The sequence below is a fragment of the Cinclus cinclus genome, chromosome 11 (assembly GCF_963662255.1).
Source record: "Cinclus cinclus chromosome 11, bCinCin1.1, whole genome shotgun sequence".
NCBI lineage: Eukaryota > Metazoa > Chordata > Aves > Passeriformes > Cinclidae > Cinclus > Cinclus cinclus.
In genome coordinates, this window is record NC_085056.1 from 3087336 (window position 1) to 3111692 (window position 24357).

Here is a 24357-nt window from a genome sequence, read left to right on the forward strand (position 1 = left end):
AGGGAATTAGTGCAGGAATTCTCCATCGTGTCCCAGTGCTCAGGATGGCCACTCCTGGGCCCTCAGTGGCTGTTTGGTAGAGGTTGGTGCACAAGTGAGCTTAAGTTGTGTGGAAACCTGATCGTTTGCTTTTTAATAAAGTCCCATTCATTCAAATCAACTCTGTAGCACGACAGCACTTTGGGAACTCTTGAGGCTGTGTAGTCACCACTGGGCTTATTTAATTTAATTAATTAATCCCACCACTGGGTTTATTTAATTTAATAATTTTAAATTTTTAATGTAAAATGGTTAAATTTTACATTAAGGCAGAAGCACCTTGTTTTAAATACAAACCCTTTTTATAAAAAGTGGCTCACAGACCTGCCCGTTCCTTCTGACTGATTTAGAGCCACATTGCAGGCATTACAAAGAAATACTGAACTACAGAAAAATCACGTCTGTATACTGGGAAAAGGTATTTTGGGGCACTTCTTCTAAAAATGTTTGCAGTGAAAGTTTGTGGAAGATACAAAGCCGGGGTTGGGATAAGTCAGCCTTGATTTGGAGGCTTAGCAGAGCAGCAGCCAGGGTGAGAGGCAGCAATCTTTGCTGCTGTCTGGTGTTAGATGTGCTCACAGGGCAGAGTCCATCCACTGGCTCACAAATGGACTCTGGATATATTGAAAATTATGGCAAATAGCAAAATGTTAGCATTTCTGTTCATAAAAAAAAAAAAAAAGCTGGACAACATTAAATGTTGGCTGCCCTGTTGGGACAAGGCCCCTCTGGGTGGAATAAGGCTTTTTGAGGATTATGATGATATTTTTGCTAAAGCACAACAGGGGAAAAAGGAGTGTAATTAATGAAACTTGTGATGGGAATGGACCATTTTCATCCCAATTCAGGCCAGGCTGTGTGCATGAGGGGTTACCAGGAGCTGTGCAAGGCACTAGAATGGATGGAGGGATGATGGAGGGAGGGATGATGGAGGGATGATGGATGGATGATGGAGGGATGATGGATGGATGGATGGATGATGGAGGGATGGATGGATGGATGATGGAGGGATGATGGATGGATGGGATGGATGGATGGATGATGGAGGGATGATGGATGGATGATGGATGGATGGATGGATGGATGATGGAGGGATGGATGATGGATGGATGATGGAGGGATGGATGGATGGATGGATGGATGGATGGATTGATGGATGATGGATGGATGATGGAGGGATGGATGGATGGATTGATGGATGATGGATGGATGATGGAGGGATGGATGGAGAGAGGGTCACGTTGGCACGGAGCAGTGCCACAAACACTGAGAACCCAAAGAGCTGGCAGTCCTGGCATTACTGAGGGGGGCATGAACCCCAGTCCTTGTGCCATGGGGTGCTGGGGTGGGGGTCCCGTGCTGAGGCTCCTCTGCTGTCCCTGGTGCTGGGCTCACGGGCGGGGAAGGCTGGGAGCAGCTCCAGCTGCAGGCAGGGGTGAGCTGTGCTTGGCCTCTGCAAAGAGAAAGGGCCCGTTTCACTGTCAGCACGCTTCCCACATCGCTCCCAGCTTCTCCTTCCTCCTCTCCCTATAAAATCTCCTGCTTGGGCATCACTGTCTGAGGCAGGAGCTGCACTACAGTGCTGGGCCCTGCTCTAGAGCCTAGTTTATAGTCTTCACTGCCTGTGCTGGCAGAAGGAGATGGAAGGGATGTCTCAGGAGATGCTGTGGGAGAGAAAAGAAACAGAATTAACGTGGACTTGGATGCTGCTCCATAGAAATCGGCAAACCATCCTACAAACCCAGGAGCAGGAGCTTGGGGGATCCTGGCACATCCTCCTTTCCTGGTTTGTGAGGAGGCACGGGGGGACTGGCAGACATGGAGCAGTTCTTGGTGTTTTGCACTTGGGGAATGCCCCCAGCTGCTTTCCAATCCTTCATCCCCTTGTCAGAGAGGGGCTCAACCTGCAGCCCCTCTGTACCTCATTTACAGAGCACAGCATTGCTCTGATCTCCTTTGCTGGAAAGGGGCTTAAAAGCTAAATAAAAGCCACCTAAAATAAATAATGGCAACATTTATATAGCTGAGAAACAGCAAAATCCACTACGGGAAGTAAATGATTGTAACAGGCAGAGGGAGGGTGACTGTGAGTGCAGGACATTGTGATTACATGGCAGTTGTTAAATTACACCTCCTGTTGTACTTTCTTTTTTTTAACAGCATGGTCCTACAGGGGATAAATGCCTTGACCCACAGCCCAGCAGTGCCCAGGGTGCTTGAAGATGGTTTTGTATTCAGGTCCTGTTGTTTGGCAACAACCACAGGGAACTCCTGCCATAAATAACCATCTATTCTAAATAACCATCTGTCTTCCATTGTGGTGTCTCCCAGTGCTGCCAAATCCATAGAAACACCCAGTCTTGATTTCTCACCCTTTTTTTTTCCATCTTGTGTTGTTTTAGTAACATCTCAAAACCCCCCTAGGTCATTCTACCATTAAAAATGCTAAATTTTCTTTGGAATCATGGGAAGGAGTCAGCCAGGGAGGGCTGTGAGCTCTGATTCCAGTGTAACACTTAAACTCATATAAACAAACCTAAAGAACTTAACTAAACTTAAATTTACTTCAATAAACTTAAAGAACTTAGATTTATTTTTAAATGAATAAATAAACTTTTAAAATAAATAAATCAGGGTTTTTTCCTGAACTGTGTCTGCTGCCCAGTTCCTTGGTTGTGCTGTCACTAATGATGTAAAATGGGCTGTAAATAAAGTAAAAAATGTAAATAGCATTAAAAAGGGGACATACGGTCTGGAGCAGTGTGGATCACAGAGGTCATGTTGTTTTGCAGGACGTGTCCTGGCAGTGGATCCAGGCTGAGGTTGGGAGGTGCTGACTGGTACTGGAGATCAGCAGTGGCTCCTGCAAGTGCAATTGGGAAGAGTCATCATTCCTTGCAGAGTTCCCGACAAGCCAGATGCTCTGGGCTCAATCTTTTTCATCCAGAGGATGTGGAAGACCTCTGTGGGTGAAGGTTAATGGCTCATCTTTGCTTCCTTCCTCTTTGCTCTCAGCCTTGCTGTGTAGGCACAGCCCCCTGGGATGTCTGGGCTTTCAGCTGCACTCTTCTGCCCGGGGCTGTGTCCCAAGTGCTGCTCTTGCCCAGTTTTCCCATAAAGTTATCACTTCTGCACAAACAAAACTAACGAAGGATGTGTTGTCTTCCTTAAACTGCCTCAGTTAGGTTGGAGGCCTAAGTCAAGTGCCACAGCACAGAGTGGATCTTCTGCTGTGAATCTCACCAGATTTCCAGAGCTAGGCTGGAAAGAATGGTTCCAGGGCTGGACTGGAGTGGGAAGGACCCTTCAAGCTACAATTCATCAAATGGTTTTGGTTGGAAGGGATCTGAAAGCTGATCCCATTTCTACCCCGTGCCACTCACTGTCCCAGGCTGCTCCAAGCCCCAGTGTCCAGCCTGGCCTTGGACACTTCCATGGATCCAGGAACAGCCACAGCTGCTCTGGGCACCCTGTGCCAGGTCCTGCCCACCCTCACAGAAAAGAACTTTTCCCCAGTATCCCACCTAAACCTTTTGTCTTTCATTTCAACACCCTTTCCCTCCATCCTCCCTCCCATCCACCCCCCAGCAGACACGAAGCCCTGCAACAGTTTTGACATAACCCAGCTTTGCCATCCCTCCTCGGGAGGGTCTCCTACCTCCTAGCAGCATCTCCTGCAGCAGGCTGTCGATCCTGGCCACGCCAAAGAGCTTCATAAACTGCACCTGCTCGATCATCTGCCAGGTGATGCTCTGCAGGGGTGGCAGCAGCAGCAGGATGTCGCTGAAGCGGCCCCGCGAGTCGTACTGGCGGTCATTGATGTAATCCTCCAGGTTCACCTGCACCTGGAAGCGCATGTTCTTCACCTTGCCGGGCTCACTCAGGCCTTTGCAGTCTGGGAAAAGGGAAAATGGAGTGAACTGCTGGCCTGTGCAGGAAAATGTTGCCCTGTCAGGCAAGGGAAAAGGATGAGATGGCAGTGATGCTCTGGCAGAGTGTCCGAGGTCGGCTGGCAGGTTGGGCTGCCATTGCTTCACATCTCACATGGAGCAGGGAAACAGTGAAGGGAGCTGGAGGGGGAACAGTAATTAGAGGAGGAACAGTAATTTGAGGAGAGTTTGAAGGGAAACGGTAAGAAAATAGAAGCTTGCTTCACATGGATGTGTCTGCCTACTGCCATTAGCAAAGGGGAAAAAATTAGAAGTTAAAATATTTATCCTCCCAAGGAAACAGCCTGGAATTTTTCCCTGAAAACTTTGAGTCACAACTGCCACCAGTAAATGCAAGTGGTTTTACTGCCTGTATGTTGTGATTACACTCACTGCAGCATCAGGTTCCTGTCTTGCTCTCCTGCCTTTCACCTGTGGTCGATCCCTTTTTTCAAGGACCACTGGTCCAGCTTGGCTTAAGCAAATAAATTTGTGCCTGGGTCGGGTGAAGTGCTGGCATTTACAGCCTCCCACTCCTGCCTCTGCTGTTATCGAAACCTGAGATTTCTGGATCACTGCACCATTTCCTTCACTGTCTGCAAAGAATCCACAGGCACCACATTTTCGGGACTGTAGCGCCAAGAGATTAGATACAGTGGTTAACAAATGATTGTGTGTGAGCACAAAGCTCTGAGGACATTCCTGCTCGTTAGCATGGATGAACTTCACTTCACACTTCCTCCTTCCAGCTGAAGCCTCAGCACCTCATTGTCACATTGATCTAAAGCTGCAAGGGGACACTGATCAGCTGAGAAGGTAATTTGTCAAAATCAATTTGATGAAAAAAATCATTTGATGTGGCCCTTACTCGGCTCACAGCAGCCTTTGGTGAGCCAAAGTTCACAATGTTCCTGAAACTCATGGATCTTGATTTCTGAATCAGTGAATACAGCAAAAACCCCAGTAATTAATGGATGGTGGTCTGCTTTCTGCATGCTAATAGACAAAAGGGCATTGTCTGAACTCGGGACTGCTCTCCCATCTCCTCCCTGAGCTCCAGCAGACACCACTGGAACCTGGGCTGAGGCTGAATCCCCTGTGCTTCTGGAATAAACGCAGCAAAGCATCAAAACAAACTGGTTTTTTCTGTGTTCCTCTGCTCTCCAGCCTGTGGATCAGCCCTGCCCCGGGTTGCTGCTGGCTTCCAGCAAGATCCATTAGCAGATCCCTGATATTTCTGGGTACTCTGAGCAGCCCAGCTCCCTGTGGTTTTAGATGGTGCTCTCTGGACTCTTGGGGATGCTCCACATTGCTGCTTGCTCGGCTCACTTTGCTTATACATAATTAATACAGGCATGTACATCCTTAATGATCATCTCCTGCATTTCAGGATGATGGGCTTTCCCAAACCAAGCTCCTGAAGCAGCCCAGGTCCTGCAGGGCCTTGCACATCAGCCTGGCTGGAGTTCACACTCGCTAAAGGGTCAAACACTCAGGAATAGATCACTTCTGACTTCAAACTGCACTACTGAGCATTGCTCATTACAGCACAGGCAGGGTGAGATGTAGGGCTGCTTCCACAGGGTTTCCCTTGCTTTTTGGAGAGCCCCCAGCTGCTGTGCAAGCCCCGTGCTTGGCAGCCAGAAGGAATCTCACCTGGGTCAAAGAAGATGATGGCTTTCAGGCAGGCGTACTCATTGTCGTCGATCTGGATGTCCCGCAAGGGCTTCACCAACTCGTCCAAAATCCTGGTGGCCACACGAGCGATTTCCAGTTCTGGGCAGTGCATTGGGATGATGAAATCATTCCCTGGGAAGACAGAGTCCCCATCAGGTTTTGGCTCTGACTGTGCTCTCATCCAGCAGCTACCCCGAGGAGGGCTGCCCGATAGACCCAATGCCATTTGCAGCAATTTCCAGTTGGCAGGTTTATAATCTGATCCCCGAGTGAGAAGCAAGGCCTGGATCTCACCCCCCTGGTCCTTATTTATCTCAGCAGCACGTCAGTGCACCCACTCTGTGCACACAGCCTGCTCCACGTTCTGCTCTGCTGTGCCCTGTGTTACATCGAGCATCTGTTTGTAAGCAGAGTTGCATCTTTATTTTTGGTTTTCTTTTCTCGCACAAAGTTATCTCTCTCACTTTTCTTTAATGTGAGCCTTTCAGGGTCAGTATTCTCATTTTTCCAAGAACAATCCCACCTGTGGTGGCAGAGAGCTACATGACAAGGAAACACCTATTTGCACTGTGATTTTTAATAGACATTTCTGCTAAGTTTTTAAATATCTGTACCCAAATGCCTCATTGCTTGGGCCTTGGCAATTTCAGGTACACAACCAAGACAACCCAGTTTGAGATGCCATTTAAATAGCAAGACTTTCTCATCCACAATTTCAAAGCAGTGAGTGAACAGTTATAAAAATCCCAGTGAATTTACTTGCTCCTTTTTACTCTATTCTCCTGCACTGTGTCCCCACCCAGATGTGCAGCCCACGCCCAAGAATGCAGAGGGGGTTTCAGGGGTGCAGAATGCTTGGGAATGACTTGGGAGGGGTGAATTATAAAAGCAGGAGGGTGTTTCACTACTTTACCTAGTAGCAGGAAATCAGTGTATGGTATGGACCTCTTGGCTACCCCGAGGAGCAGATGTTCCCCTGCGTGGGCTCTGAGCAAAGCAACCTGGAGGTGGCACAGCAGAAAGAAACGAGATTATATTGGAAAAGCAAAGAATGGAGTGCTGAGCTGTTGCTGTTTAATTAATCCCCATTTGGTGTTTGCTTAGATCTGGCAGATCTACAGATAAAGTTCTGTTCAGGGCTAGAAAATATCAGAGTATGTTCACTTGGAGAAGTGCTACAGTCGTGGCAAACTAAATGAGAAGCTGTTTTCAACTAAAAGAGCAAAGAGGGGCTTGAGTAATTTGAGTTCTTATAAACAGATTCTATAAAAATAAACTATAAACTATAAAAAAATCTTGAAATAAACAAATTCTATATTTATTTTTTTTTTAGGTAGCAGTAAAGGCAAAATCAGAATTGCCTTGTAATTCAGAACTACAGCAGCCTGACACCAGTCAGAATTTTTTGACCGGATTTTTGCAGGTCAGAGTGACCAGCTCTGTATTTTGAGGGACCTTGGCCACTGAAGTTATTTTTAATTGGTCCCTCTTTCTCTCCTGTTGTTTATAGCTCTGCATAGGGTGATCTGTACCTTAATGCCAGATTCTCCCATGGAAGGTCCAGCTGGGAATTCCTTTCAAAGGCAGTGGATTTACCTGGAAGAGCCATTTGACTTTACCTGGTCGTCGAGGGGGAGCTCACAAAAGGCTGGGATGTATTTTGCCCATTCCACCAGCACCAGGAGCTGCTGTTTCATGGATTCACACACATCATTGATGGTGGCAATCTTCTTCATGGAAATGTCTGTGCTGTGCACGGGGCTCAGGGATAAATACTGAAAGAGAAGCCACCCAGCTGTGTCTGGACCAGATCCACGCTGATTTATCGCCCTCCACAGCAAGGATCCGTCCCACCAGGGCCCTGGGAAGATGCTCCCGCTGTGGCTGGACACTTGTGCTCAGCTGTGTCCGGCTCACAGCCCATGGAGCAGCTTCCACGAGGTGGTGCTCAGTCCCAACACACACCCAGCCCTCCTCTGCCTCAGGACAAAATCAACATTCCCATTCCTAGCAGGAGCCAGCAGCACTGTGTCTCAGCTTCCCACCAATCCCTCCAGCCAGCCATGAAATGGTTCCAGCCTTTCTCCCCCAAGTTGCTGTCAGGATCACAAAACTCCCTTTTTGATCTCTAAAGGGCTGCGTGGCAGGGAGGGGGTTAAAAACCATAATTTTTCAAAAGGAAGTGGACTCATTCCTGCATGTAATGTGCAACATCTGGACCGTGTGTTCCAGTGCAGAAGGGGTATTTGGATAAGAATTTAAAGGACGCTTAGAGTGAAATTAATGGTGAAGCATGAAATAAAAAAGCAATCAGCGTCAGCTGAAGCCCAGAGGATTTATCCACATTATTTTTTCTGCCCTAAAATTGTTATTCTGATAAAGAAGTTATGAGGAAAGATACAATCAACCATGACTGGAATATTATGTTTGGAGCAGGACAGAGAGTGCAGCAAGGAAGGATAAAATTCTGTGTGAATGCAGTGAGATGTTAGGGGTGCAGCAACAATTTAGGCTGGGGGTATAGGGAGCCTGGGCTCTGCAACATCCCTCAGCCCTTGGAATTTCAGCTTTCTATCTCCCACCAAAGGCTGCATCTGCTCCCTGCAGGATGTATTGCCTTGATAATGGATCTTTCCTGCCTGCTTTTGGATATTTTGTATTCTCTTCCCTGTGGGTTTGTGCAGGAGCCATCCAAGGGCAGAAAAAACATCCAGCCCTGGATGGTTTAGCAGGCTGGAAGTGCTGAGGTCCATGGACCCGTTTGGAGGGGCTGTCCCCACGTGTCCTACCTGCTGTGCCATGGCCTCAGCCTGTGTGAGGATGTTGATGGAGAGAGAGCCATTGTCCTCATAGCTGCTTCTGCGGATGCTGATCCTGTCACGCTCGTTCTGCACAGCTGAAACAAGAGAGAGGTGCTTGTGTCAGTGAGAAATCCCAGTGCTTGTGTCAGTGAGAACATCCCAGTGCTTGTGTCAGTGAGAAATCCCAGTGCTTGTGTCAGTGAGAACATCCCAGTGCTTGTGTCAGTGAGAAATTCCAGTGCTTGTGTCAGTGAGAACATCCCAGTGCTTGTGTCAGTGAGAAATTTCCCCCCATCCAGTGCCTGCTGTTCCTTGTGGTCCCTAAACAGGAGTGGATGGGGCTTTGCTCCTGCAAGCCCCTCCACTGTTGTTGGATGTTGGAATAAACAGGATCTGGGGAGGGGAAAAGGCCACTTCAGAGGGAGAAGACCAAGCACAGGAGGGAGATGAGGCCATTTGGGGGTCAGAGCAACACCCACGGGATGTTTGCTAGTCCTGCTGGATTTGATGCAGCTCAGGGGGAATTTAGGGGTTTGGTGTCACCTCTCTCCACCTGGCAGTACACCCACACTGCTGGAGTTTTTGGGATCCCTTCTGCCATGGCTGCACTCAGGGCTCCTGTGCTGATCTCCTGATACTGCAGGGTGCTCCTGGGGCTGCACCTCACCTCATGGCAGTGCTGGAAAAGCACCCCCTGATCCCTCCTCAGAGCAGCCTTGGAATATCCCCTGGCCCTGCAGGGTGATCCCAGGGGACATCACCACTCCTGGGACACAGAAAAAAAGTCACTCCATGAAGGCAGCTCAAAGAAAAGGAAGTTTAAATCCACTGATTTCCCCCTTAAAACCATTCCCTCAGTGCTGCCCATCACACAGCTGATGTCAGCGAGCCTGAAACCCTGACAGCAGTGACAGATAAAGACAGCACCAAGCCAGGGTTTGTCACCAGACCCTTTGCTGGACATACTATGGTGAATTGGAAAACACCCACTGATTTTTGAGGCCCTTTCCACCCTTTAAATCATCCTTTGCCCAGCCTCATGCTCCACCGGCCCAGGGAACAGAAGGCATGGATTGCACTTCAGCAGCTTATTTTTAAAACACGGTCTCTGAAAGCTGACTCACCTCCACTGCAGCCATCGAGTGAAGCAGCAGCAGAGACAAAAGGAGAATTTAGACTTAACCCAACCTGTGTTCAGTGTTGGTTTCTCCCCCAAGCCCTCTTGCCTCTGTCCAGCAGCTCGGGGCTGGGGAAGGAGCCTGAACACACTCAGTGTTTTCCTGGCAGCTCACAGATCTTGGCTACAAAGAGCTGGGAAAGGAACTTGTCATGTCCTTAAAGCAGAGGGAGCAGGAAGATTTAGCATGTGGTGACAGTGCAGCACATCCCTCCTCCTTCGTCCAGCAGTCCCAGGCTCCTTTTGCTTTATCTGGGGGGAATGACTCAAACAGAGCAGCCAAAGCACGACTCACGCTGGGCTTTAACCCCTCGGGTGTAGAACACTGTAGGTTTGTCTCAAAAGTGGCCACTGGAGAAGATTTTTCCAGCATTTTTTTTCCCCTTTCTGCAGAATCAGCAGAGTTATTTTGCCATCATTCTTATGAATGATGCTGTGTCCTTTTTTAGAGCATCAGGACTCATTCCTGGTAATTCATACAAAGGAAAAACGTGGCCACTGCTCTGCGCAATTTGAGGGAAAGTGTTTTTTTTCTGCCAGCTCATGTCCAACCACTGCTCTGTTTTCCTAACCAGCCTCTGATGAGGGGCCAACAAAGTGAAAGGGTAGAAAACAAGCAGCAGTAACAAAAATCAATGCCTCCCTTTATCAACAAGAGTGCAGTGTTTATTTTCCAAGATCTGGGGCTCAGCCTTGCTGTCAGGATCAGGTGTGGGGATCTGACTTTGTATTTCAGAGCCAGCCTTGCCTGCAAGGGGCTGTGTGGGTGCATCCATTTCTGAAAGGTGCCATGCACAAACACATTCCTGGAGCATTTTCAGATTAGGGACACTACAATTTATCATCGATTTAGAGAAAAAAAAAAACCCACAGCTTTTGGGAGGGTCCTCAGACAGCAGCATAAGGTGCCCTGTGCATGAGGGGAGGGTCAGCCTGAAGGTGAAGGTGGCTATAGGAACCGTAATCTTGACACTTGATGGGTTTTATTGGTCCACCAGAAGGGTGAGGGGCAGCATCCAGCACACAGCAAGAACAAGCCTGACCCAGCCTGTGTCACCACTGGCTATTTTGTAAAATCCCCATCCAAGCTTTTACACCTGGATTTATATCAGATGCTCCCCCACATGCTCTCAGGGTGGGGCTCTGCCTACTTACACGAAAAAGGACAAGTTTTACCTTTCCAATCGAGTTACACATCTGATGTTACGTAAATCCTACAGTCCCAGGCAGACCTGGTCCCCATGACAGACTCCTTTAAGAAGTCTCAGCCTGTTTTTCCCCCTGCATCTTTTTATGGCACATATTTCAGTGCTTCCCTCATCCTCTGATAAGCTCCATTTTCCAGTGTAAGTGGATGGTACAGAGCGACTTTCTCAAGGTGATTCGGGTGTTATCGCTGAGAGCACCCAAGATGTGATGGAATTAGATAAAAAGGGGAGTTAATGTTTCACCTGCCACAAAAATTAATCTATTACTGTGCAGCGATTATATTGCTGTATTTATTGTGTTTGTGAAAGGGAAGGGACAGGTCACTCCTGGTGAGGCAGTGGGAGTGCTGGAGGGATGTGCTGGCCCTGGGGGTGCTGGGCTCAGATGTGATCTTGGCTTTTAAAATGCAACAAACCTGCAGATAGGACTAAAAACCCGGGATCTGGGTGGAGGATTGGATCCCTCTGTCTCCCAGGGACTGCTATTTCCCGAAGAGCCTGGTAAAATTTTTGCTGGCTTTTCTTTTCCCCCCTCTAATCCTGTTCTCTGCACATTCCCAAAGCCAGAAAACATCACAAACATCAGTGAGTCCCCAGGATGGTGCTGGCCAGGGACAGGGTGGGCTTTCCCAGAGGGAAAGGGGAGAGAGGGCAGAACGATGCTTGTGTCTCCCTCCAGGGAATTGTCCCGGCTGTGGGAAGCAGATGGGAAAACAAACATATTCTGTGTGTGACGCAGGGGAGCCCTCACAAGGCTTTTGTGAGCCCCTGCTTCCCAAACTCTGTCCTTGCTGCCTTGCCACGCAGGGCCAGAGTCTGGGGTGAGGAACCTCCAGGGAGCCCAGTAAATGGGAGCACAGGCACTGGGAGAGCAGCAAACCAGTAACTCCACAGCAAATGTGGAGGTTCAGGCTTTGCCTACACGGGAATTAGTGTTTCCATCATTACTCCACTAAAACCAGCCTCGGTTAATGCTGGTGGGGTTGGAAATGTGGTGATAAATGGCACGGAGAGAGCGGGAGGAGGGAGGTCCCTGATGCTGCACTCAGCAGTGCTCACAGTGTTTCTGTCTTCACCAACAGATTTACTCCTCCTGCTGCCTGATTAATTTATGTCCACAAATAATCTTTTTCCCTGAGCTACCTCGGATTTTGTAGGTGTGGTGTGTTTTATTCGCAAATAAATCCCAATGGTACATGTACATTTAATCCTTTCATGGGCTAGTGGGCTGATTTATGACTACTGAAGGCAGAGAAGATCCTTTATCTTTTCCATCCTTCTTTGTAATAAACTGCAGTCCCAGCCTTCTGAAAGTTGGCAAAAGAAATGTGCAAACAAAAGGTATGAAACAAGATAGAGGCCCTGTGAAGCACTAATAAAACCATCCTATAAACCTGTCCAATTTCACAATAATAAACAAAGAAGAGCCTCAGACCCTCCCTCCTCCTTATGTTGCAGCAGTAAGTGGTACAACAATTCCTTTTACTTCTACATAAAACTAAAGAAGTTCATGCACACTCATAGATTATTTGAAGGGGATGAGAGGTTAAATATTAACCCCTTTTTTCTTTTTTTTTTTTTTTTTCCCTACCAGAAAACTGAATCCTGGCAGTGCAGTACTGGCATTTCAAAAGGCTTCCAGGTTTTCAGGCACTCAGCTCCACGTGAGGGGATGACCTGGCTCACTTGAGAAATCACACCCTGCTGATTTATTCGAGGTTAAACATGATCTCAGGGAGATACTAAAAATAGAATCCCACTGTTTTCTCTGGGTGTTTAAGTACCTGGTGTTCTGCTCAGGCACTGATGCTGCAGTGACCAAAAACCTGTCTGGTAGCATTGAGCAAGACAATAGAAATCGAACCTTCTGAGCCAACACAGAAAGGCAGGGGGAACAGCCAGAAAATCCCCAAAACATCCAGACCACCCTCTGGCATAGTCCCAGCCTTGACTCCAACACAAGAACAAAGGAATGAATCTCCTGTAAAATCTTGGATCCTGATCATAGAGGTGCTTAGGACATAAGAGGGACTTTTTGTTCAGGCAAAGCTTTCCCTCTCCTCTCATCCTAATTTAAATGGTTGTTATTAAAGTGAATTATTGAGACCAAAAATGCAATTGGGATAGGAGTGATTCTGAGCGAGCTATTTTCTAGGAAATCTGGGAACTGGATTTTCCACAAGGCTCAAGTTTTGTCCCTTCCCTGCTCTCCTTCGTGCTGGTAGAACCTGGATCCCATCTCAAGTCACAAGCCTGAAGGTGTGGGGTCCTTGTGTGGGGCACTCTTGGTCCTTCCTGAAAGTAGGATTGAATTTTGGCTGTACAAACAAGGCAATCTTAAGATCCTACAGACAATTTTCTCAACCATTCCCTGGGGAGCCTGTTCAGTACCCCACCATCCTCGGGAGGAAGAACCTTTTCCTAATACACAACCTAAACCTCCCCTGACACAGATAAAAATCCTACAGTCCCAGGCAGACCTGGTCACCAAGTAGCTCAGGTATTTGTATTATATGGCTTTATCTTTAGGGAGAAATTTTCCTTCTGCCAGGCTACACAGCTCCTTGTAATTCTTTATCCACTAGAAAAGTTTCCAAAAGGCGGGGGGGGGGGGGGGGGGGGGGGAGGGGGGGCGGAGGGGGAGAGAGAGAGAGAAAAAAAAAAGAAATATCCAAACGTGTCACAGGAGGATTGGGGGTAAAAGAAAAAAAAAAAAAAAAAACAAAAACATTCTGGATCCAAAATTCCTGTTTATCAGTTAGCTTTGCCAGGGAACAGCAAGTTCTGCGAGGCTGTGCACACAGACACTGAGCAGTGGGTCAGTGGGGCACGGGCGAGGGTGGCACAGCCCCGCTGACCCCACCCCAGGTGTACTGTCACAGCCAGCCTGGGAAAAGGATCGTTTCCCTTCTTCCCCTCTGCTGCGGATCAACAATGCTATTGCCGCACCCTGGAAACTCCGACTGCCGTTCTAAGGGCTGGCCCTAAAGGAATGTGCCAGGGAAAGAGGGCTGTGCCAGTGCTGGACAGAGCGTGGATGTCACCGCTGCCACCTCCCAGTCGCTGCACGCTCCAAAAGATTTTGTACAAATATTTGGACGCTCCAATAGTGCTCCATCCGAGACACGGCTTCTCCTTTTCCCTAATGCTTCGCAATACTGTTTAATATTAATCTAGAACCACCCAAAAGCAAACAGCTGTGTTCTTTTAGTGCACACAATTGTGCAAGAACTTTTCTTTCCCGGTCCTGCACATGTGCTCGGGGTAGAGCTCTGGTCAGCTAAGCTTATTTCTGCACAGCAGTTGCTCAAGGTGCTTTAAAATCTTCCTTGCCAAACACGGGACCATTTTCTGAGAGCACAACCTGACTGCTCTCATAAAAAAAGTTTCAAGGAATGTGACGATGTGGAACTTGAAATGAGTCATCAAGCTGCACTCAGTGATGGAGGCCTGAGCCAAGGTTTTATAACTTTTACCATAAAAACCAATAAAAATCATGCTTCAGCTCAAAGAATAAATCTGATAACCAGATTTCAGCCTTCCCAAGCTGTGCAGTTTGCTGCATTGGCAATTGGTTTTATCCCATCCAGAACTGACCAGATCAGCTTCAATTTGGTCTTTATTAATCTGAGCACTATTTATTTTTCCATCTGCTCTATTTACTCCATTTCTCCTAAATTAAACCAGGCAGCATTTTTGCTTCATCCATGACTTATGCCAAATTTCAAGACACCCTTCTTATCCAGGAAAACATATGGTCAGGACATTGGAAAGATCATTTCATCACCAGTAAAATTACCAGAAATGAATGACAAATTTCCCCTTGGCTTCAGTGGGGCCACAATTACACCCCTTGGGTGAATTTGGTGACATGGAAAGAAACTTTCAAGCTCCTTTCTTGCTCCCTCATCTTTTAGCTGCCAGTGGGTTGGGAAACAGCACAAATGAAGGGTGAAGAGTGTGCAAGCATCACCCAAAAACCTGCACCTTGGGTCAGGCCCCCAGTTTGTCAGGCACTGGGTGGACAAGGACAATCACAGTAAAACAGGGCCAGTGGGCAGAACTGGACAAGCAGAGACCAGAAGAGCTGTGATAGATCCCAGACTTCCCCAGGGAAGGTTAACCTGTTAGGGACAGGTTAACAGAAATGTTTTTTTCCTGTAGAGCATTAGGCACCATGACAGAATTTCCTTTAGAAGGGGCACATCCTGGTAGTCACCAAACCCTACACCTCTCCATCTCCCCAGTCCAGCTAACCAAAAGTGCAACACGAGGTGTTGGCCAGTCTGGGATTGGCCCTTCAGCGCTGGTTCCACATTCACCCTGTCCCAGCAACACAACCAAAAGGTTTTTCTCTGAGTCATGTCATCTGCTGGGGTGCATGAGTCAGCTGTGGGGGACACGAGTCACCCTGCTCAGGAGCTCTGCCCGTGTGCCCTGTGGCATGGGGGAGAGGCTCCCACTCCTGAAGGCTCCGTGCTCGGTTGTACCTTGCCCTTGCTTGCAGCTACGTGAGCATCAGCCGAGCCAACCACGCCACCTGAAGCAGCAAGCTGGTGGCATTTATGAGATTGGAAGTGGCAGATCCTCGCTGAGATTGGCACAGGGGGGATTAGGAGTCACACCAGTGGGTATGGAGAGAGAAAATTGCTATTATAAAGCACTTAGAGACCAAATAAACCCCGAGGAAGCCCATCCCTTTCCCAGCGCTAAAAGAACAGCCTCACAGGATGGGTGAATAATGTCACCAGGCTCTCATTGAAACAGAGATAAAATAAATGGCAAATGGGGCTTTCAGCTGCAATAAAAAATACCTCTCTGTGACACACAATCATCATCTCTCCAGCCAGTGCTGCTGCTGCTCCCCACCCTGCTCTGCAGTGGAACAGGGCCTAAGACAGCAGCAGGAAGGTTTGAAATGTCTCTTTGCACCCACCTTCCTTCTTCATGCCAGCTCTGAAGCACTTCTTCAGCCTGCAGTACCTGCACTGATTCCTCTTGTCTTTGTCTATCACACACTGTCGGTTGAACCTGGGAGGAGATGGGAAACACAACATGGAGCAACCAGCCTGGCATCTGCGATCTCCTCACCCTGAGCAGCCCCAAATACAGCCCCAAGTACAGCCCCAGACCTCCCTGAGCTCCACACTGCCTGATCCTAGAGAAGAGCCAAAGGTTTGCTAGAAATGGATTGAATCAACCTTGGCTTGGCTCAGCATCTCCTCTTCCCCACCGCCGCTCCTTCCCGCTTCAGACCACCCACCCTGCAGGGGCTGGGATGGTTTTGGCTGTGAAAACATGACTGTGACTCAAGCTGTGCTCTGGAAGGAGCTCCATCTCCCACTTCCAGACAGTTTCTGGGTGTTTGGCGTTGGGGTTTGTCTGATTTCACTTGTTAACTATTCTACAATTTGCGTAGAATAAAATGCATTATGGGCCACAAGCCCTTTGAGTCTGCAGCCTTGTTCTGAGCCCCGTGGCCTCCTAATTCCTCCTCTTTTCAATGGGGATTTGGGAACCCTTGTGCTGTTCCAGGGGTGGCCCACACAGGCCTGGCAGCTCTCCCCATGGTGGGTGAAACAATGGAAGGGGAATCTTCCATGCAGAGAGGAGATGATGCGGCTTGCTCTAGCACAATCAGGTTGTAAAAGCTGAGGCACTTTCCCAGACTGGTAAAAAGCCAAAGGTACAAAGGTCCAAAAGACTTTCAGAGGAATTCATGTCTGCCACAAGCAGAGCTCCGAGCTGGGCTGAGCTCACCAAATAAGGGCTTGCACACAAGCTTGGCTTCAATGCTGTAGATCTTCCCTGAGCTGCCAAATATCACAGACATTCATGGATTCCTGGGGAGAGGCATCAGCTCCACTCCCAGGACACTGACAGCTGAGATTTCCAAGAAACCAGTAGCGGAGTTCATCTCCTCCAGCAGGAATCCCACAGTTATGGGATGGGCACTGTGTAAGGGGATGGTCACTGCTGTCAGCTCAGGTGTCTTTCATGGCTGGTGTGTCCTGGAGTGATAAGGGCACCAGGAACATTGTGAGCAAGACTGACTCGCACTGGAAAAATGTTCCTCCCTTAGAGGAGGAAAAAGCTTTGGAACAGAAAGAAAACTTCCAGGTTTTAACTAGAGATGAAGGGCTTAAGTGTATTCAGGTTTGGGATTTCTTTCCACTTTCTCCTGTGCTAAAATAAATACCATTTTTCTAATGACAATCAAGATAGCAGCTTTATAATTTATAGCCTCCTCCTGGCAAAAAATCTCTCAAAAATGTATACCTGTGTGCCAAAGTGGATGTGAATCATCTCTGGTCGACGCTTATTTCTCGGAATATTCATAAAATCATCACTGATAAGTCAGTGTACATAATCTATTGTATTTCAAAACAGGAATGGAGAAGCTGGGAGAGGACTTTGGAGGTGACTGATCCTTGGATGCCTTGGGTGTTTTTTACTGGGAAAAGCAAGAAAGATGAAATCTCTGGAGCTTTGGTCCTTTGCCACCTTGGCTTCCCCTTGCTGCCCTGTGAGGAGGTCATGGTGTCACTCCACACTCAGGGTCTATATTTATGTATTTTACACACCAGTCAAACTTCACGTTATAGGTTGGACTTGAGGATCTCAAAGGTCTTTTCCAACCTACTTCATTCTGTGATTCTGTGACTCTCAGGTCTGTGAGTTTCCCTTGATTTACACCATGGGGAAAGCAGTGACGTTGAATTCACTCAGTGCCTTGCTCGGTGCCACAGAAGGTCTCAGGGTCCAAACGAGATAGGACTGAGTTTAGAGATACGACTGAGTTTACTCCTTGTAAACCAAACTGCAGTTCACAGCGTGGCAACTTGGCATTTGAGACACAATCCCCTGAACCCCACCCCGAATCATTTCCCTCCCCCAGAAACCACGTTTACCAATTGCTGAATTTTGGTACCTGCAGGAGTAGACGTGGTTCTTGCGGACGCTCCTCCTGAAGAAACCTTTGCAGCCATCACAGCTGGAGGCCCCGTAGTGCTTGCCAGTGGCTCTGTCCCCACAGATGGAGCACAGGGAGTTGACTCCGTTGGGGAGCAGGTTGGTGTTTGCCGACTCGGCCGCGATGGCCTCTGCGGGCGGAGAACAGGGACAATTAAACCTCTGAGTTTAAGGGCATGCTCTTCCCAAACTCAGCTCCTTTGCTTCTGGTGTTGGTGTTTTTCCTTCACTTCAGCAATCAGATTTCAAGCTGCATAACCCAAACTGCTCCTGAATGTATTAGTTAGCACTTCTTTCCTGGAGGGATATAAAGAAATCTCACTTGTAAGTGAATTTTATGTTTTTGAGGGATGGGGAGCCACCTCCTCAACGAGATACCTGGAGAATATGGTTCAAAGCTGCTGCCCACAGAAGAAAATGGAAAAAGAGGTCATTAGCTTGAATAAATAGAATGCAGAGAAGAAACAGCAGAGGCAGGAAGGATGAACTACTTCATGCCCATGACAGAGGTGCTGAAGATAAAAGACTGTTCTTGAGAGCTCCTCTGCAGTTGGAAGGCAGAGATAGCAGCTCCCACAGCGATCACATTAGTTCCAAGTCTGATCTCTCCTCTGAAATTCTCTCTGAAGAGGCCCACTGCTTTCCACTGGAAAACAACAGAGGTGTGCATGAACATCAGACTTCTAAATTAGGGACCTTTAATTAGGTGATATCAATGCCCTCTGTCATGTCCTCTGTTTGCACCCACTCATTTGGGGCAGGAATAGTTCTGCCCCTGCCTGCCCTGTGCATACACACGGCTGAAAACTCCCCTTGGAACCTCTCCCTCTGCCCTAACCTCCAGACTCACTGCCCTCTTAATCCTCCTAATTTGAGGCACAGCCTGGGGAGGGAAAAAAACAGGAGACCCTTGCGAAGAGGGCAGCTGACAGTGTTTGTATCTCCCCAGCTGTTTGCAGAGCCTGACCTGGGCACTCGCTGCAGGAGGGTTTTATGAATTTATCACACCTCTGGGAGCAGGTTCTGTGCTCCAGGGGAGCCCGTCCTGTGCTCCAGTGACCTTGGAAAAATCCCTGGGACAAAGCACACCCTGATGCCTCTCTGGGATGGGACATCCTCACAGCAGAGATGGGGAAAGATCAGCTTAGCAGCTTCTTAGAGAAAACTACTCAAAGGGGAGGAATTGACATCTGATCTGCCTAGAGAGAGTTTTCTAATCTGTAATGCATAGAAATAGCTCTGGGTAATTTACACACAGAATGTACATAGAGAGAGAGATAGTGGTAGCAGGTTATTTTAGTGTGTGAATACATATTAAAAAAATTATAGTGAAAATTTTGCTGTGCAATGAAAATTGTAATCACCCACCACCTCCCCCCCCAAAAAAACCCAACCAAACAAACAAAACAAACAAAAACAAAACAAACAAAAACAAACAAACAAAAACAAAACAAAACAAAAAAAAACAAAGCCAACAAAGCTTTAGTTTTTCAAAATCTGGACAGTTTCTTAGCTAAGGCTGAGACTAAGACATTTTTAGCCAAGACTTCACTAATGCAAAGTTCAGACTTTCTATCACCTCCTAAAATAACCCTTTTGGTCCATATTCACCTTCTGGGGTGTGGATGAGTAAATAAGTGAGTTATAGCAAGATGGGAGCAACACAAGAAACAATGACAGCATCAAAATAATTTTTAGGTCACAATGACAGGAATTGAGATTTGCCTCTTCCCAAATTCTGTGTAAGGTTCTCCCAGCTCTGACATTTGTCAGAAAGTGACACTTTGGCCGTTTGGGAGCATTGTCCATGTGAAAGGTGTTTAGGCAATTTAGATTGATTTTTAGGACTTTTATTGCAATGATTCTTGATTTTATATTACTTAATAACTCAGTATTAAATGAACTGTACAGAATATTCCTTTGAGGATAACTGCGGAACGTTTGGACATCTGTTGTTCCACCCATTTTTTGAAGGAGCATATGACCATAAACAAATGCACCGTGTTGGATTCCATTTAAAAAATTTGCACAACCAAAATGAAGATAAAGCAGCCAATTTCCTCTTCACTCCACTCATGCTTTCTCTAGACTTCAGAGGAATCAAGGTTAAACAGTTTAGATCTCCAACAAACCCTCATCCTTCAACTAGGTCCAGACTGTAAAATATTCCTGATGCTGGAAAACATTTACTCACCAGAAAAGTAGGTTTTTTTCTTTTATGTGAGTAGGATGTGAGAATCTGCTTGCTGATATAAGGAAGACATTAATAGCCTGGCTTTAAACCAGGAGGAGGAACCATCAGCACTGTGTGTGTGAGAGCCCTTGGAAATTAGCAAACCAAATTTTGCCCTCACTTGTATCCATGGAAGCACAAACAAACCACCAGTGACTCTGTGGCTCTGTGTTACAGCAGCTCCACAGCTAAAAGTTCAAAACCCTGGGAGGGAGCCACGTGTCCTTTTCAGCTGAATTGGCAGAACGTGAGCAGAAATTTTAATAGATCATTAATTAATCAAAAAGAAAGCCCTAAGCCAGAACGCACGTTAATTACGATCACAGTTTTTAATTACAAAATCCTGTCACCAGCTAATGATGGGTTCCAAATGAGAATTAGCTCAGAGAAGAGCAAGGCACAACAGATACTGCAGGCACCAGGAGACTCTTTCAACACAGCTTTTAAACCTCCCCAATATTTGGGATTTTCCTGGACTGATCTCTGAGACTCTTTCAACAGAGCTTTTAAACCTCCCCAGTATTTGGGATTTTCTTGGACTGATCTCTGAGAGGCAAGGCAGAGGAAGGCCAGGATCCCTGAACAGTTCCTGTGCTGTGCCTTTGAAATCTCTGCTGAAGAGATACACTTGATTTTGTTCTCTGGGGAAAGACCACGACTCACCTTGACTCTGTGTAGCTCCAGGCTGAGCTGAGGCTCTGCTTGTGACCAGACCCCTCACTGAGGCTGTCCCCAAGGTTCACTGGCAGAAATAGCTGAAGTTTTGACCATTTTTTGTGAGTTATAAATAATCACTGTGCAGATTGGGAGCTCCCTAAGGCTGAGAAGAGCACACCAGCGGCTTCCCCAGATTTGGGATCAGCCAAGTTCACAACTGAAATGCACACGGATTTATTGGTAACTACTGCCTCTGTATGTAAATCATTGCCTAACCAGGGCTGAGATGATAATGCCAATTTTACAGTGACAAGAAATGACACTGAGGATGTTCTCGTGATACCTGACCCCTGCACTACTTTTCCTTTCAGTTCCTTTACTGGCTACAGCTCTTCTAGATGCACATTGTAAAAGAGAATCTTCTTGCAGTACTTTCCAGGGTGGCTTTTATCGACCAGGAAATCCAAATTTTGGTGCACATAATTTGCAGTTAACAAATCCCCAAATTACATGTGCTGGGCTAGAATGCGAAAAGATCACAAGTGTGGGTTTAGGGCTTGAACACACACAGTCAAACGTGGTGCCAAAGCTAGCATTGTGAAAGATGTGCACACAAATGTAGGGCAGGAGGGGGTTTAAACCCTGGCCACGTGCAGGTCAGCCTCTTTCTACATCAGCTTTTAGTAAATAGAAGGGTTTTTGAGATATGAAACGTAGCTGTGATTTAGTGATCCCAGATCCTATGGGAGTAATGATGAAGGTGCCAACCAGAAAGGCCAGAGCTGCTCCAAGCAGCTCGAGGGGTGGTAAATCACTGCCAAAACATCTCTGGTGGCTTCTTCATGGTCTGAACTGGGTCAGACCAGCAGGGTTGGGAAAGATTTCACCAACCTTGTGCCAGAGCCCCAAGGATCAGTGTGGAGCATGGGTGCTGAGGTAGGACCATGAGCACTACCACGGGAGAAAGTGCTCCCCAAGTCTCCAATGAAGAATTGGGGCTGCACTGCAACAATGCTTCACATCCTCACCAAAATTAGACAACTCTGACAAGAGTGCCAGGGAATGGGCATTAACCACACACAAAAGCTGAGAATGTGTGTTGCAGTGCTAGACAAGGTGAAGGAAACAAATTTGTTCAGGAGGGAAAAATTTCTGCTGTCACAACAGATTTCACAAAGACAGAATGAGCAGGGATTTTTGCTCCTTTCCATTTGCCAGTCTTTCTAGTTAAATCGTAAATATTTTTATATCACTCCCATAGTGTTCTATTCTTTATTGTGAGTTAATCTCAAAATATTTGGCAAATTATGGGCTCTTTGAAGGTAGAGAATCCAAAATACATATCTGGGCAAATCTCAGAAGGATAGCAGCTTCCTGAAGAAGAAACATCTAGGCACAGGAACTGCTCTACACAGTTAATCCAACTAAAATTTTGATGAAATAATGTTCTGAAGAAGGAAAGAGTTGGTTTCAAGAAAGAATGACCTTATTTGAAAATATTATAATTTGCACTTTTGGAATTGTTAAGAAGGTAAGAGACTGCTCTGAGTCCTTCAAAATAAATATTGCATCCTTTCCTGTTTATAGAGGGCAAAGCTGTCATCATTTAGTAGGGAAAATACAGATGAACCTTAGGAGAGATATAAACAATCTTTTTAAAATCCAGTATAGTTATAAAAAATACCTAAAATGAGATTGTTTCTCGATTCCAAAAAAATTTAAAATATTTCTGAAGCCACAAGGGAACTGTGATTTCAAATTACCGCAGGGGACTAAACTCAGCTGGACAGCACTAGATTTCCATGCATGACCATTTCAGGTCTTTTTTTTGAAGTTATTTTTACAAACCGTAGAAATGGACACTTACCCAAGACAAACAAGCTAATTTCAAAGCAGCTACTTCCCGAGAGAGCTGGTTAGTCATTAACAGCTAAACAAATAACACAATATCGCGTTCGATAAAGTTCAGAAAAAAACTCAACCTGTCAGTTCTACTGCATGAATCAACAGACAGCCCAAAGAGGCGTTGGTGGCTCGTTTGTAAAATTATGTTGAATTTTCAGGATATTTGTGCTGCTTCAAAGAGTGAAAAATATCTTGTTGTTCAACAGGAAGTGACAAAGCGAAACATCTGTGTTAAATGACATTTATGGAGTAGGATGGGAGATAGAAATCTTTCTGCAAGAATAAGATCCAGTCTATCTGGAGCTTACAAAAACTATAAATATGGAAAATCCTTGATTTGGGGGCAGATAGAGCTTTACAGAAGGCAATTTTAAATTCAAGTGCCTTTGGGCCTTATAACTTTACTTGTCTTCTGACCTCCCTCCATGCCCCACAATAATGTCTTAATCATTTTATATTGTAGGTGATATCCCTACTGAAATGCTGATTTCTTTTGATGAGCCAGCTAATGAGCAAATGTGAAAATCCCATCTTAATTTCACTAAGCTTCTTACCAAATTAAAAGGCTGCCCAAACTCTCCAAGGGGATCGCTAACGTTGGGATCTCATTCAGTTGCACTATTGGTTTCCTGCAATATCACCAAAATGCCCTTTATTTTTACACGGCCAGCAATTGATTTCACAGAATGGAGTTCACTTTATGTCAGAGTACTTTTGGCTGCAGAAAAGTTAAACACCACACAAAATGCTTTATTCCTGTGAACGAAGCGGAAGTCTCGGCATATAAACACTCCTGCCTCCCAGCCAAGTCCTTTTGTGCCCTAAAAACTGTTGGACCATCTTGGTAGCCAGAAAAGGAATATAAAACTAGAAATTATTTGGATATTGCTTCTCAATTCAAGTTCCCAGGACCATCTTAAGCAGAGCACACGGTCAGTGACAAATGCCATGTGGGACGCTGTGCTTTCCCGAGGATTAAATACCAACTGAAAGTGTATATGGCAGTGAAACACACATTTGAACGAGAAATATTGGTAATAACTCCTCTCATAAGCAATACAGCAGGAAAAACCCAGGGAATGCCATGAAGACCTCTACCAACATCTACAAAACCTGGTGGGCTCTTCAGGGCATGATGTTCAGCCCACCAACAAAAAGAATAACCCAAAACAGGACCAGCAAGAGAGAGGGTCACGTTTCAGCCCAAACATCACCAGGGGTGCAGCAGGGGTTGACAGGTCAGCTGCTTAAATATTACCCCTTCCACCCTTTGCCCCATACCTCCCACCAGCCTTTCCCGTGTCCAGCTTTATAACAAAAGTAGTGGAGCTTATTCAAGGGAAAACGAATAAAAGTCTCACCTGTGTTATGGGGTAGCACGCGGAGGTTGTCGAATTCCAGCATGGTATAAGAGGAGTCCAAGGAGTCGACATAATCTGGCATATCCATGTCCATGATGGACTGACAAAGCTTCATTATTACTTGACAACAGCCAGGGAAGTGGCAGAAACAGCCCCACTGTCAATCACGGCCAAGGTTTCCTCTGCAAAGAGAGACACCCCGCTCCTTGCGATGACAAATCATTACCCAGCTCTGCCTGTAGTCCCCTCCCCGTGCCAGGACAGAAGGGAAGAGGCCAAACCCTCTGGCAGAGTCCCCTCCCTTCCCGGGGTGCATCTCGCGCTCTCGCTCCTGATAAGGTGATGCAGATAAGACCTAGCTCAAACGCCTTGGATTGCATCTTTGGGTCAATACAGCC

At 46.7% G+C, this 24357-nt stretch overlaps 1 protein-coding gene across 2 annotated transcripts; it reads right to left on the reverse strand.

Annotated features, from left to right (window-relative positions):
• Positions 1–1566: 1566 nt before the first annotated feature.
• Positions 1567–24074, reverse strand: LOC134048262 (hepatocyte nuclear factor 4-beta-like). Of its 2 annotated transcripts, XM_062499935.1 has the most exons (11): positions 23960–24074; positions 23641–23644; positions 17763–17963; positions 15768–15862; positions 8435–8541; positions 7265–7420; positions 6559–6646; positions 5625–5777; positions 3698–3934; positions 2789–2902; positions 1567–1703 (listed from the first exon to the last, which is right to left on the reverse strand). In XM_062499935.1, exons 1-11 carry the CDS (start codon positions 24072–24074, stop codon positions 1567–1569), a joined length of 1407 nt encoding a protein of 468 aa, XP_062355919.1. The 2 variants fall into 2 exon arrangements, with proteins under 2 accessions (XP_062355919.1, XP_062355920.1); XM_062499936.1 differs by lacking the exon at positions 23641–23644 and having other exon boundaries at positions 17763–17934.
• Positions 24075–24357: the final 283 nt, after the last annotated feature.

Coding starts and splice junctions, on each gene's coding strand:
- LOC134048262 (XM_062499935.1), bottom strand. CDS start 24,074: ATGAAGCTTTGTCAGTCCATCATGGACATGGATATGCCAGATTATGTC. Junction 7,421..8,434: donor CTGAGGCCATGGCACAGCAG/GTAGGACACGTG, acceptor CTTCTCTTTCAG/TATTTATCCCTGAGCCCCGT. Junction 5,778..6,558: donor CACTGATTTCCTGCTACTAG/GTAAAGTAGTGA, acceptor CTGTCTTCCCAG/GGAATGATTTCATCATCCCA.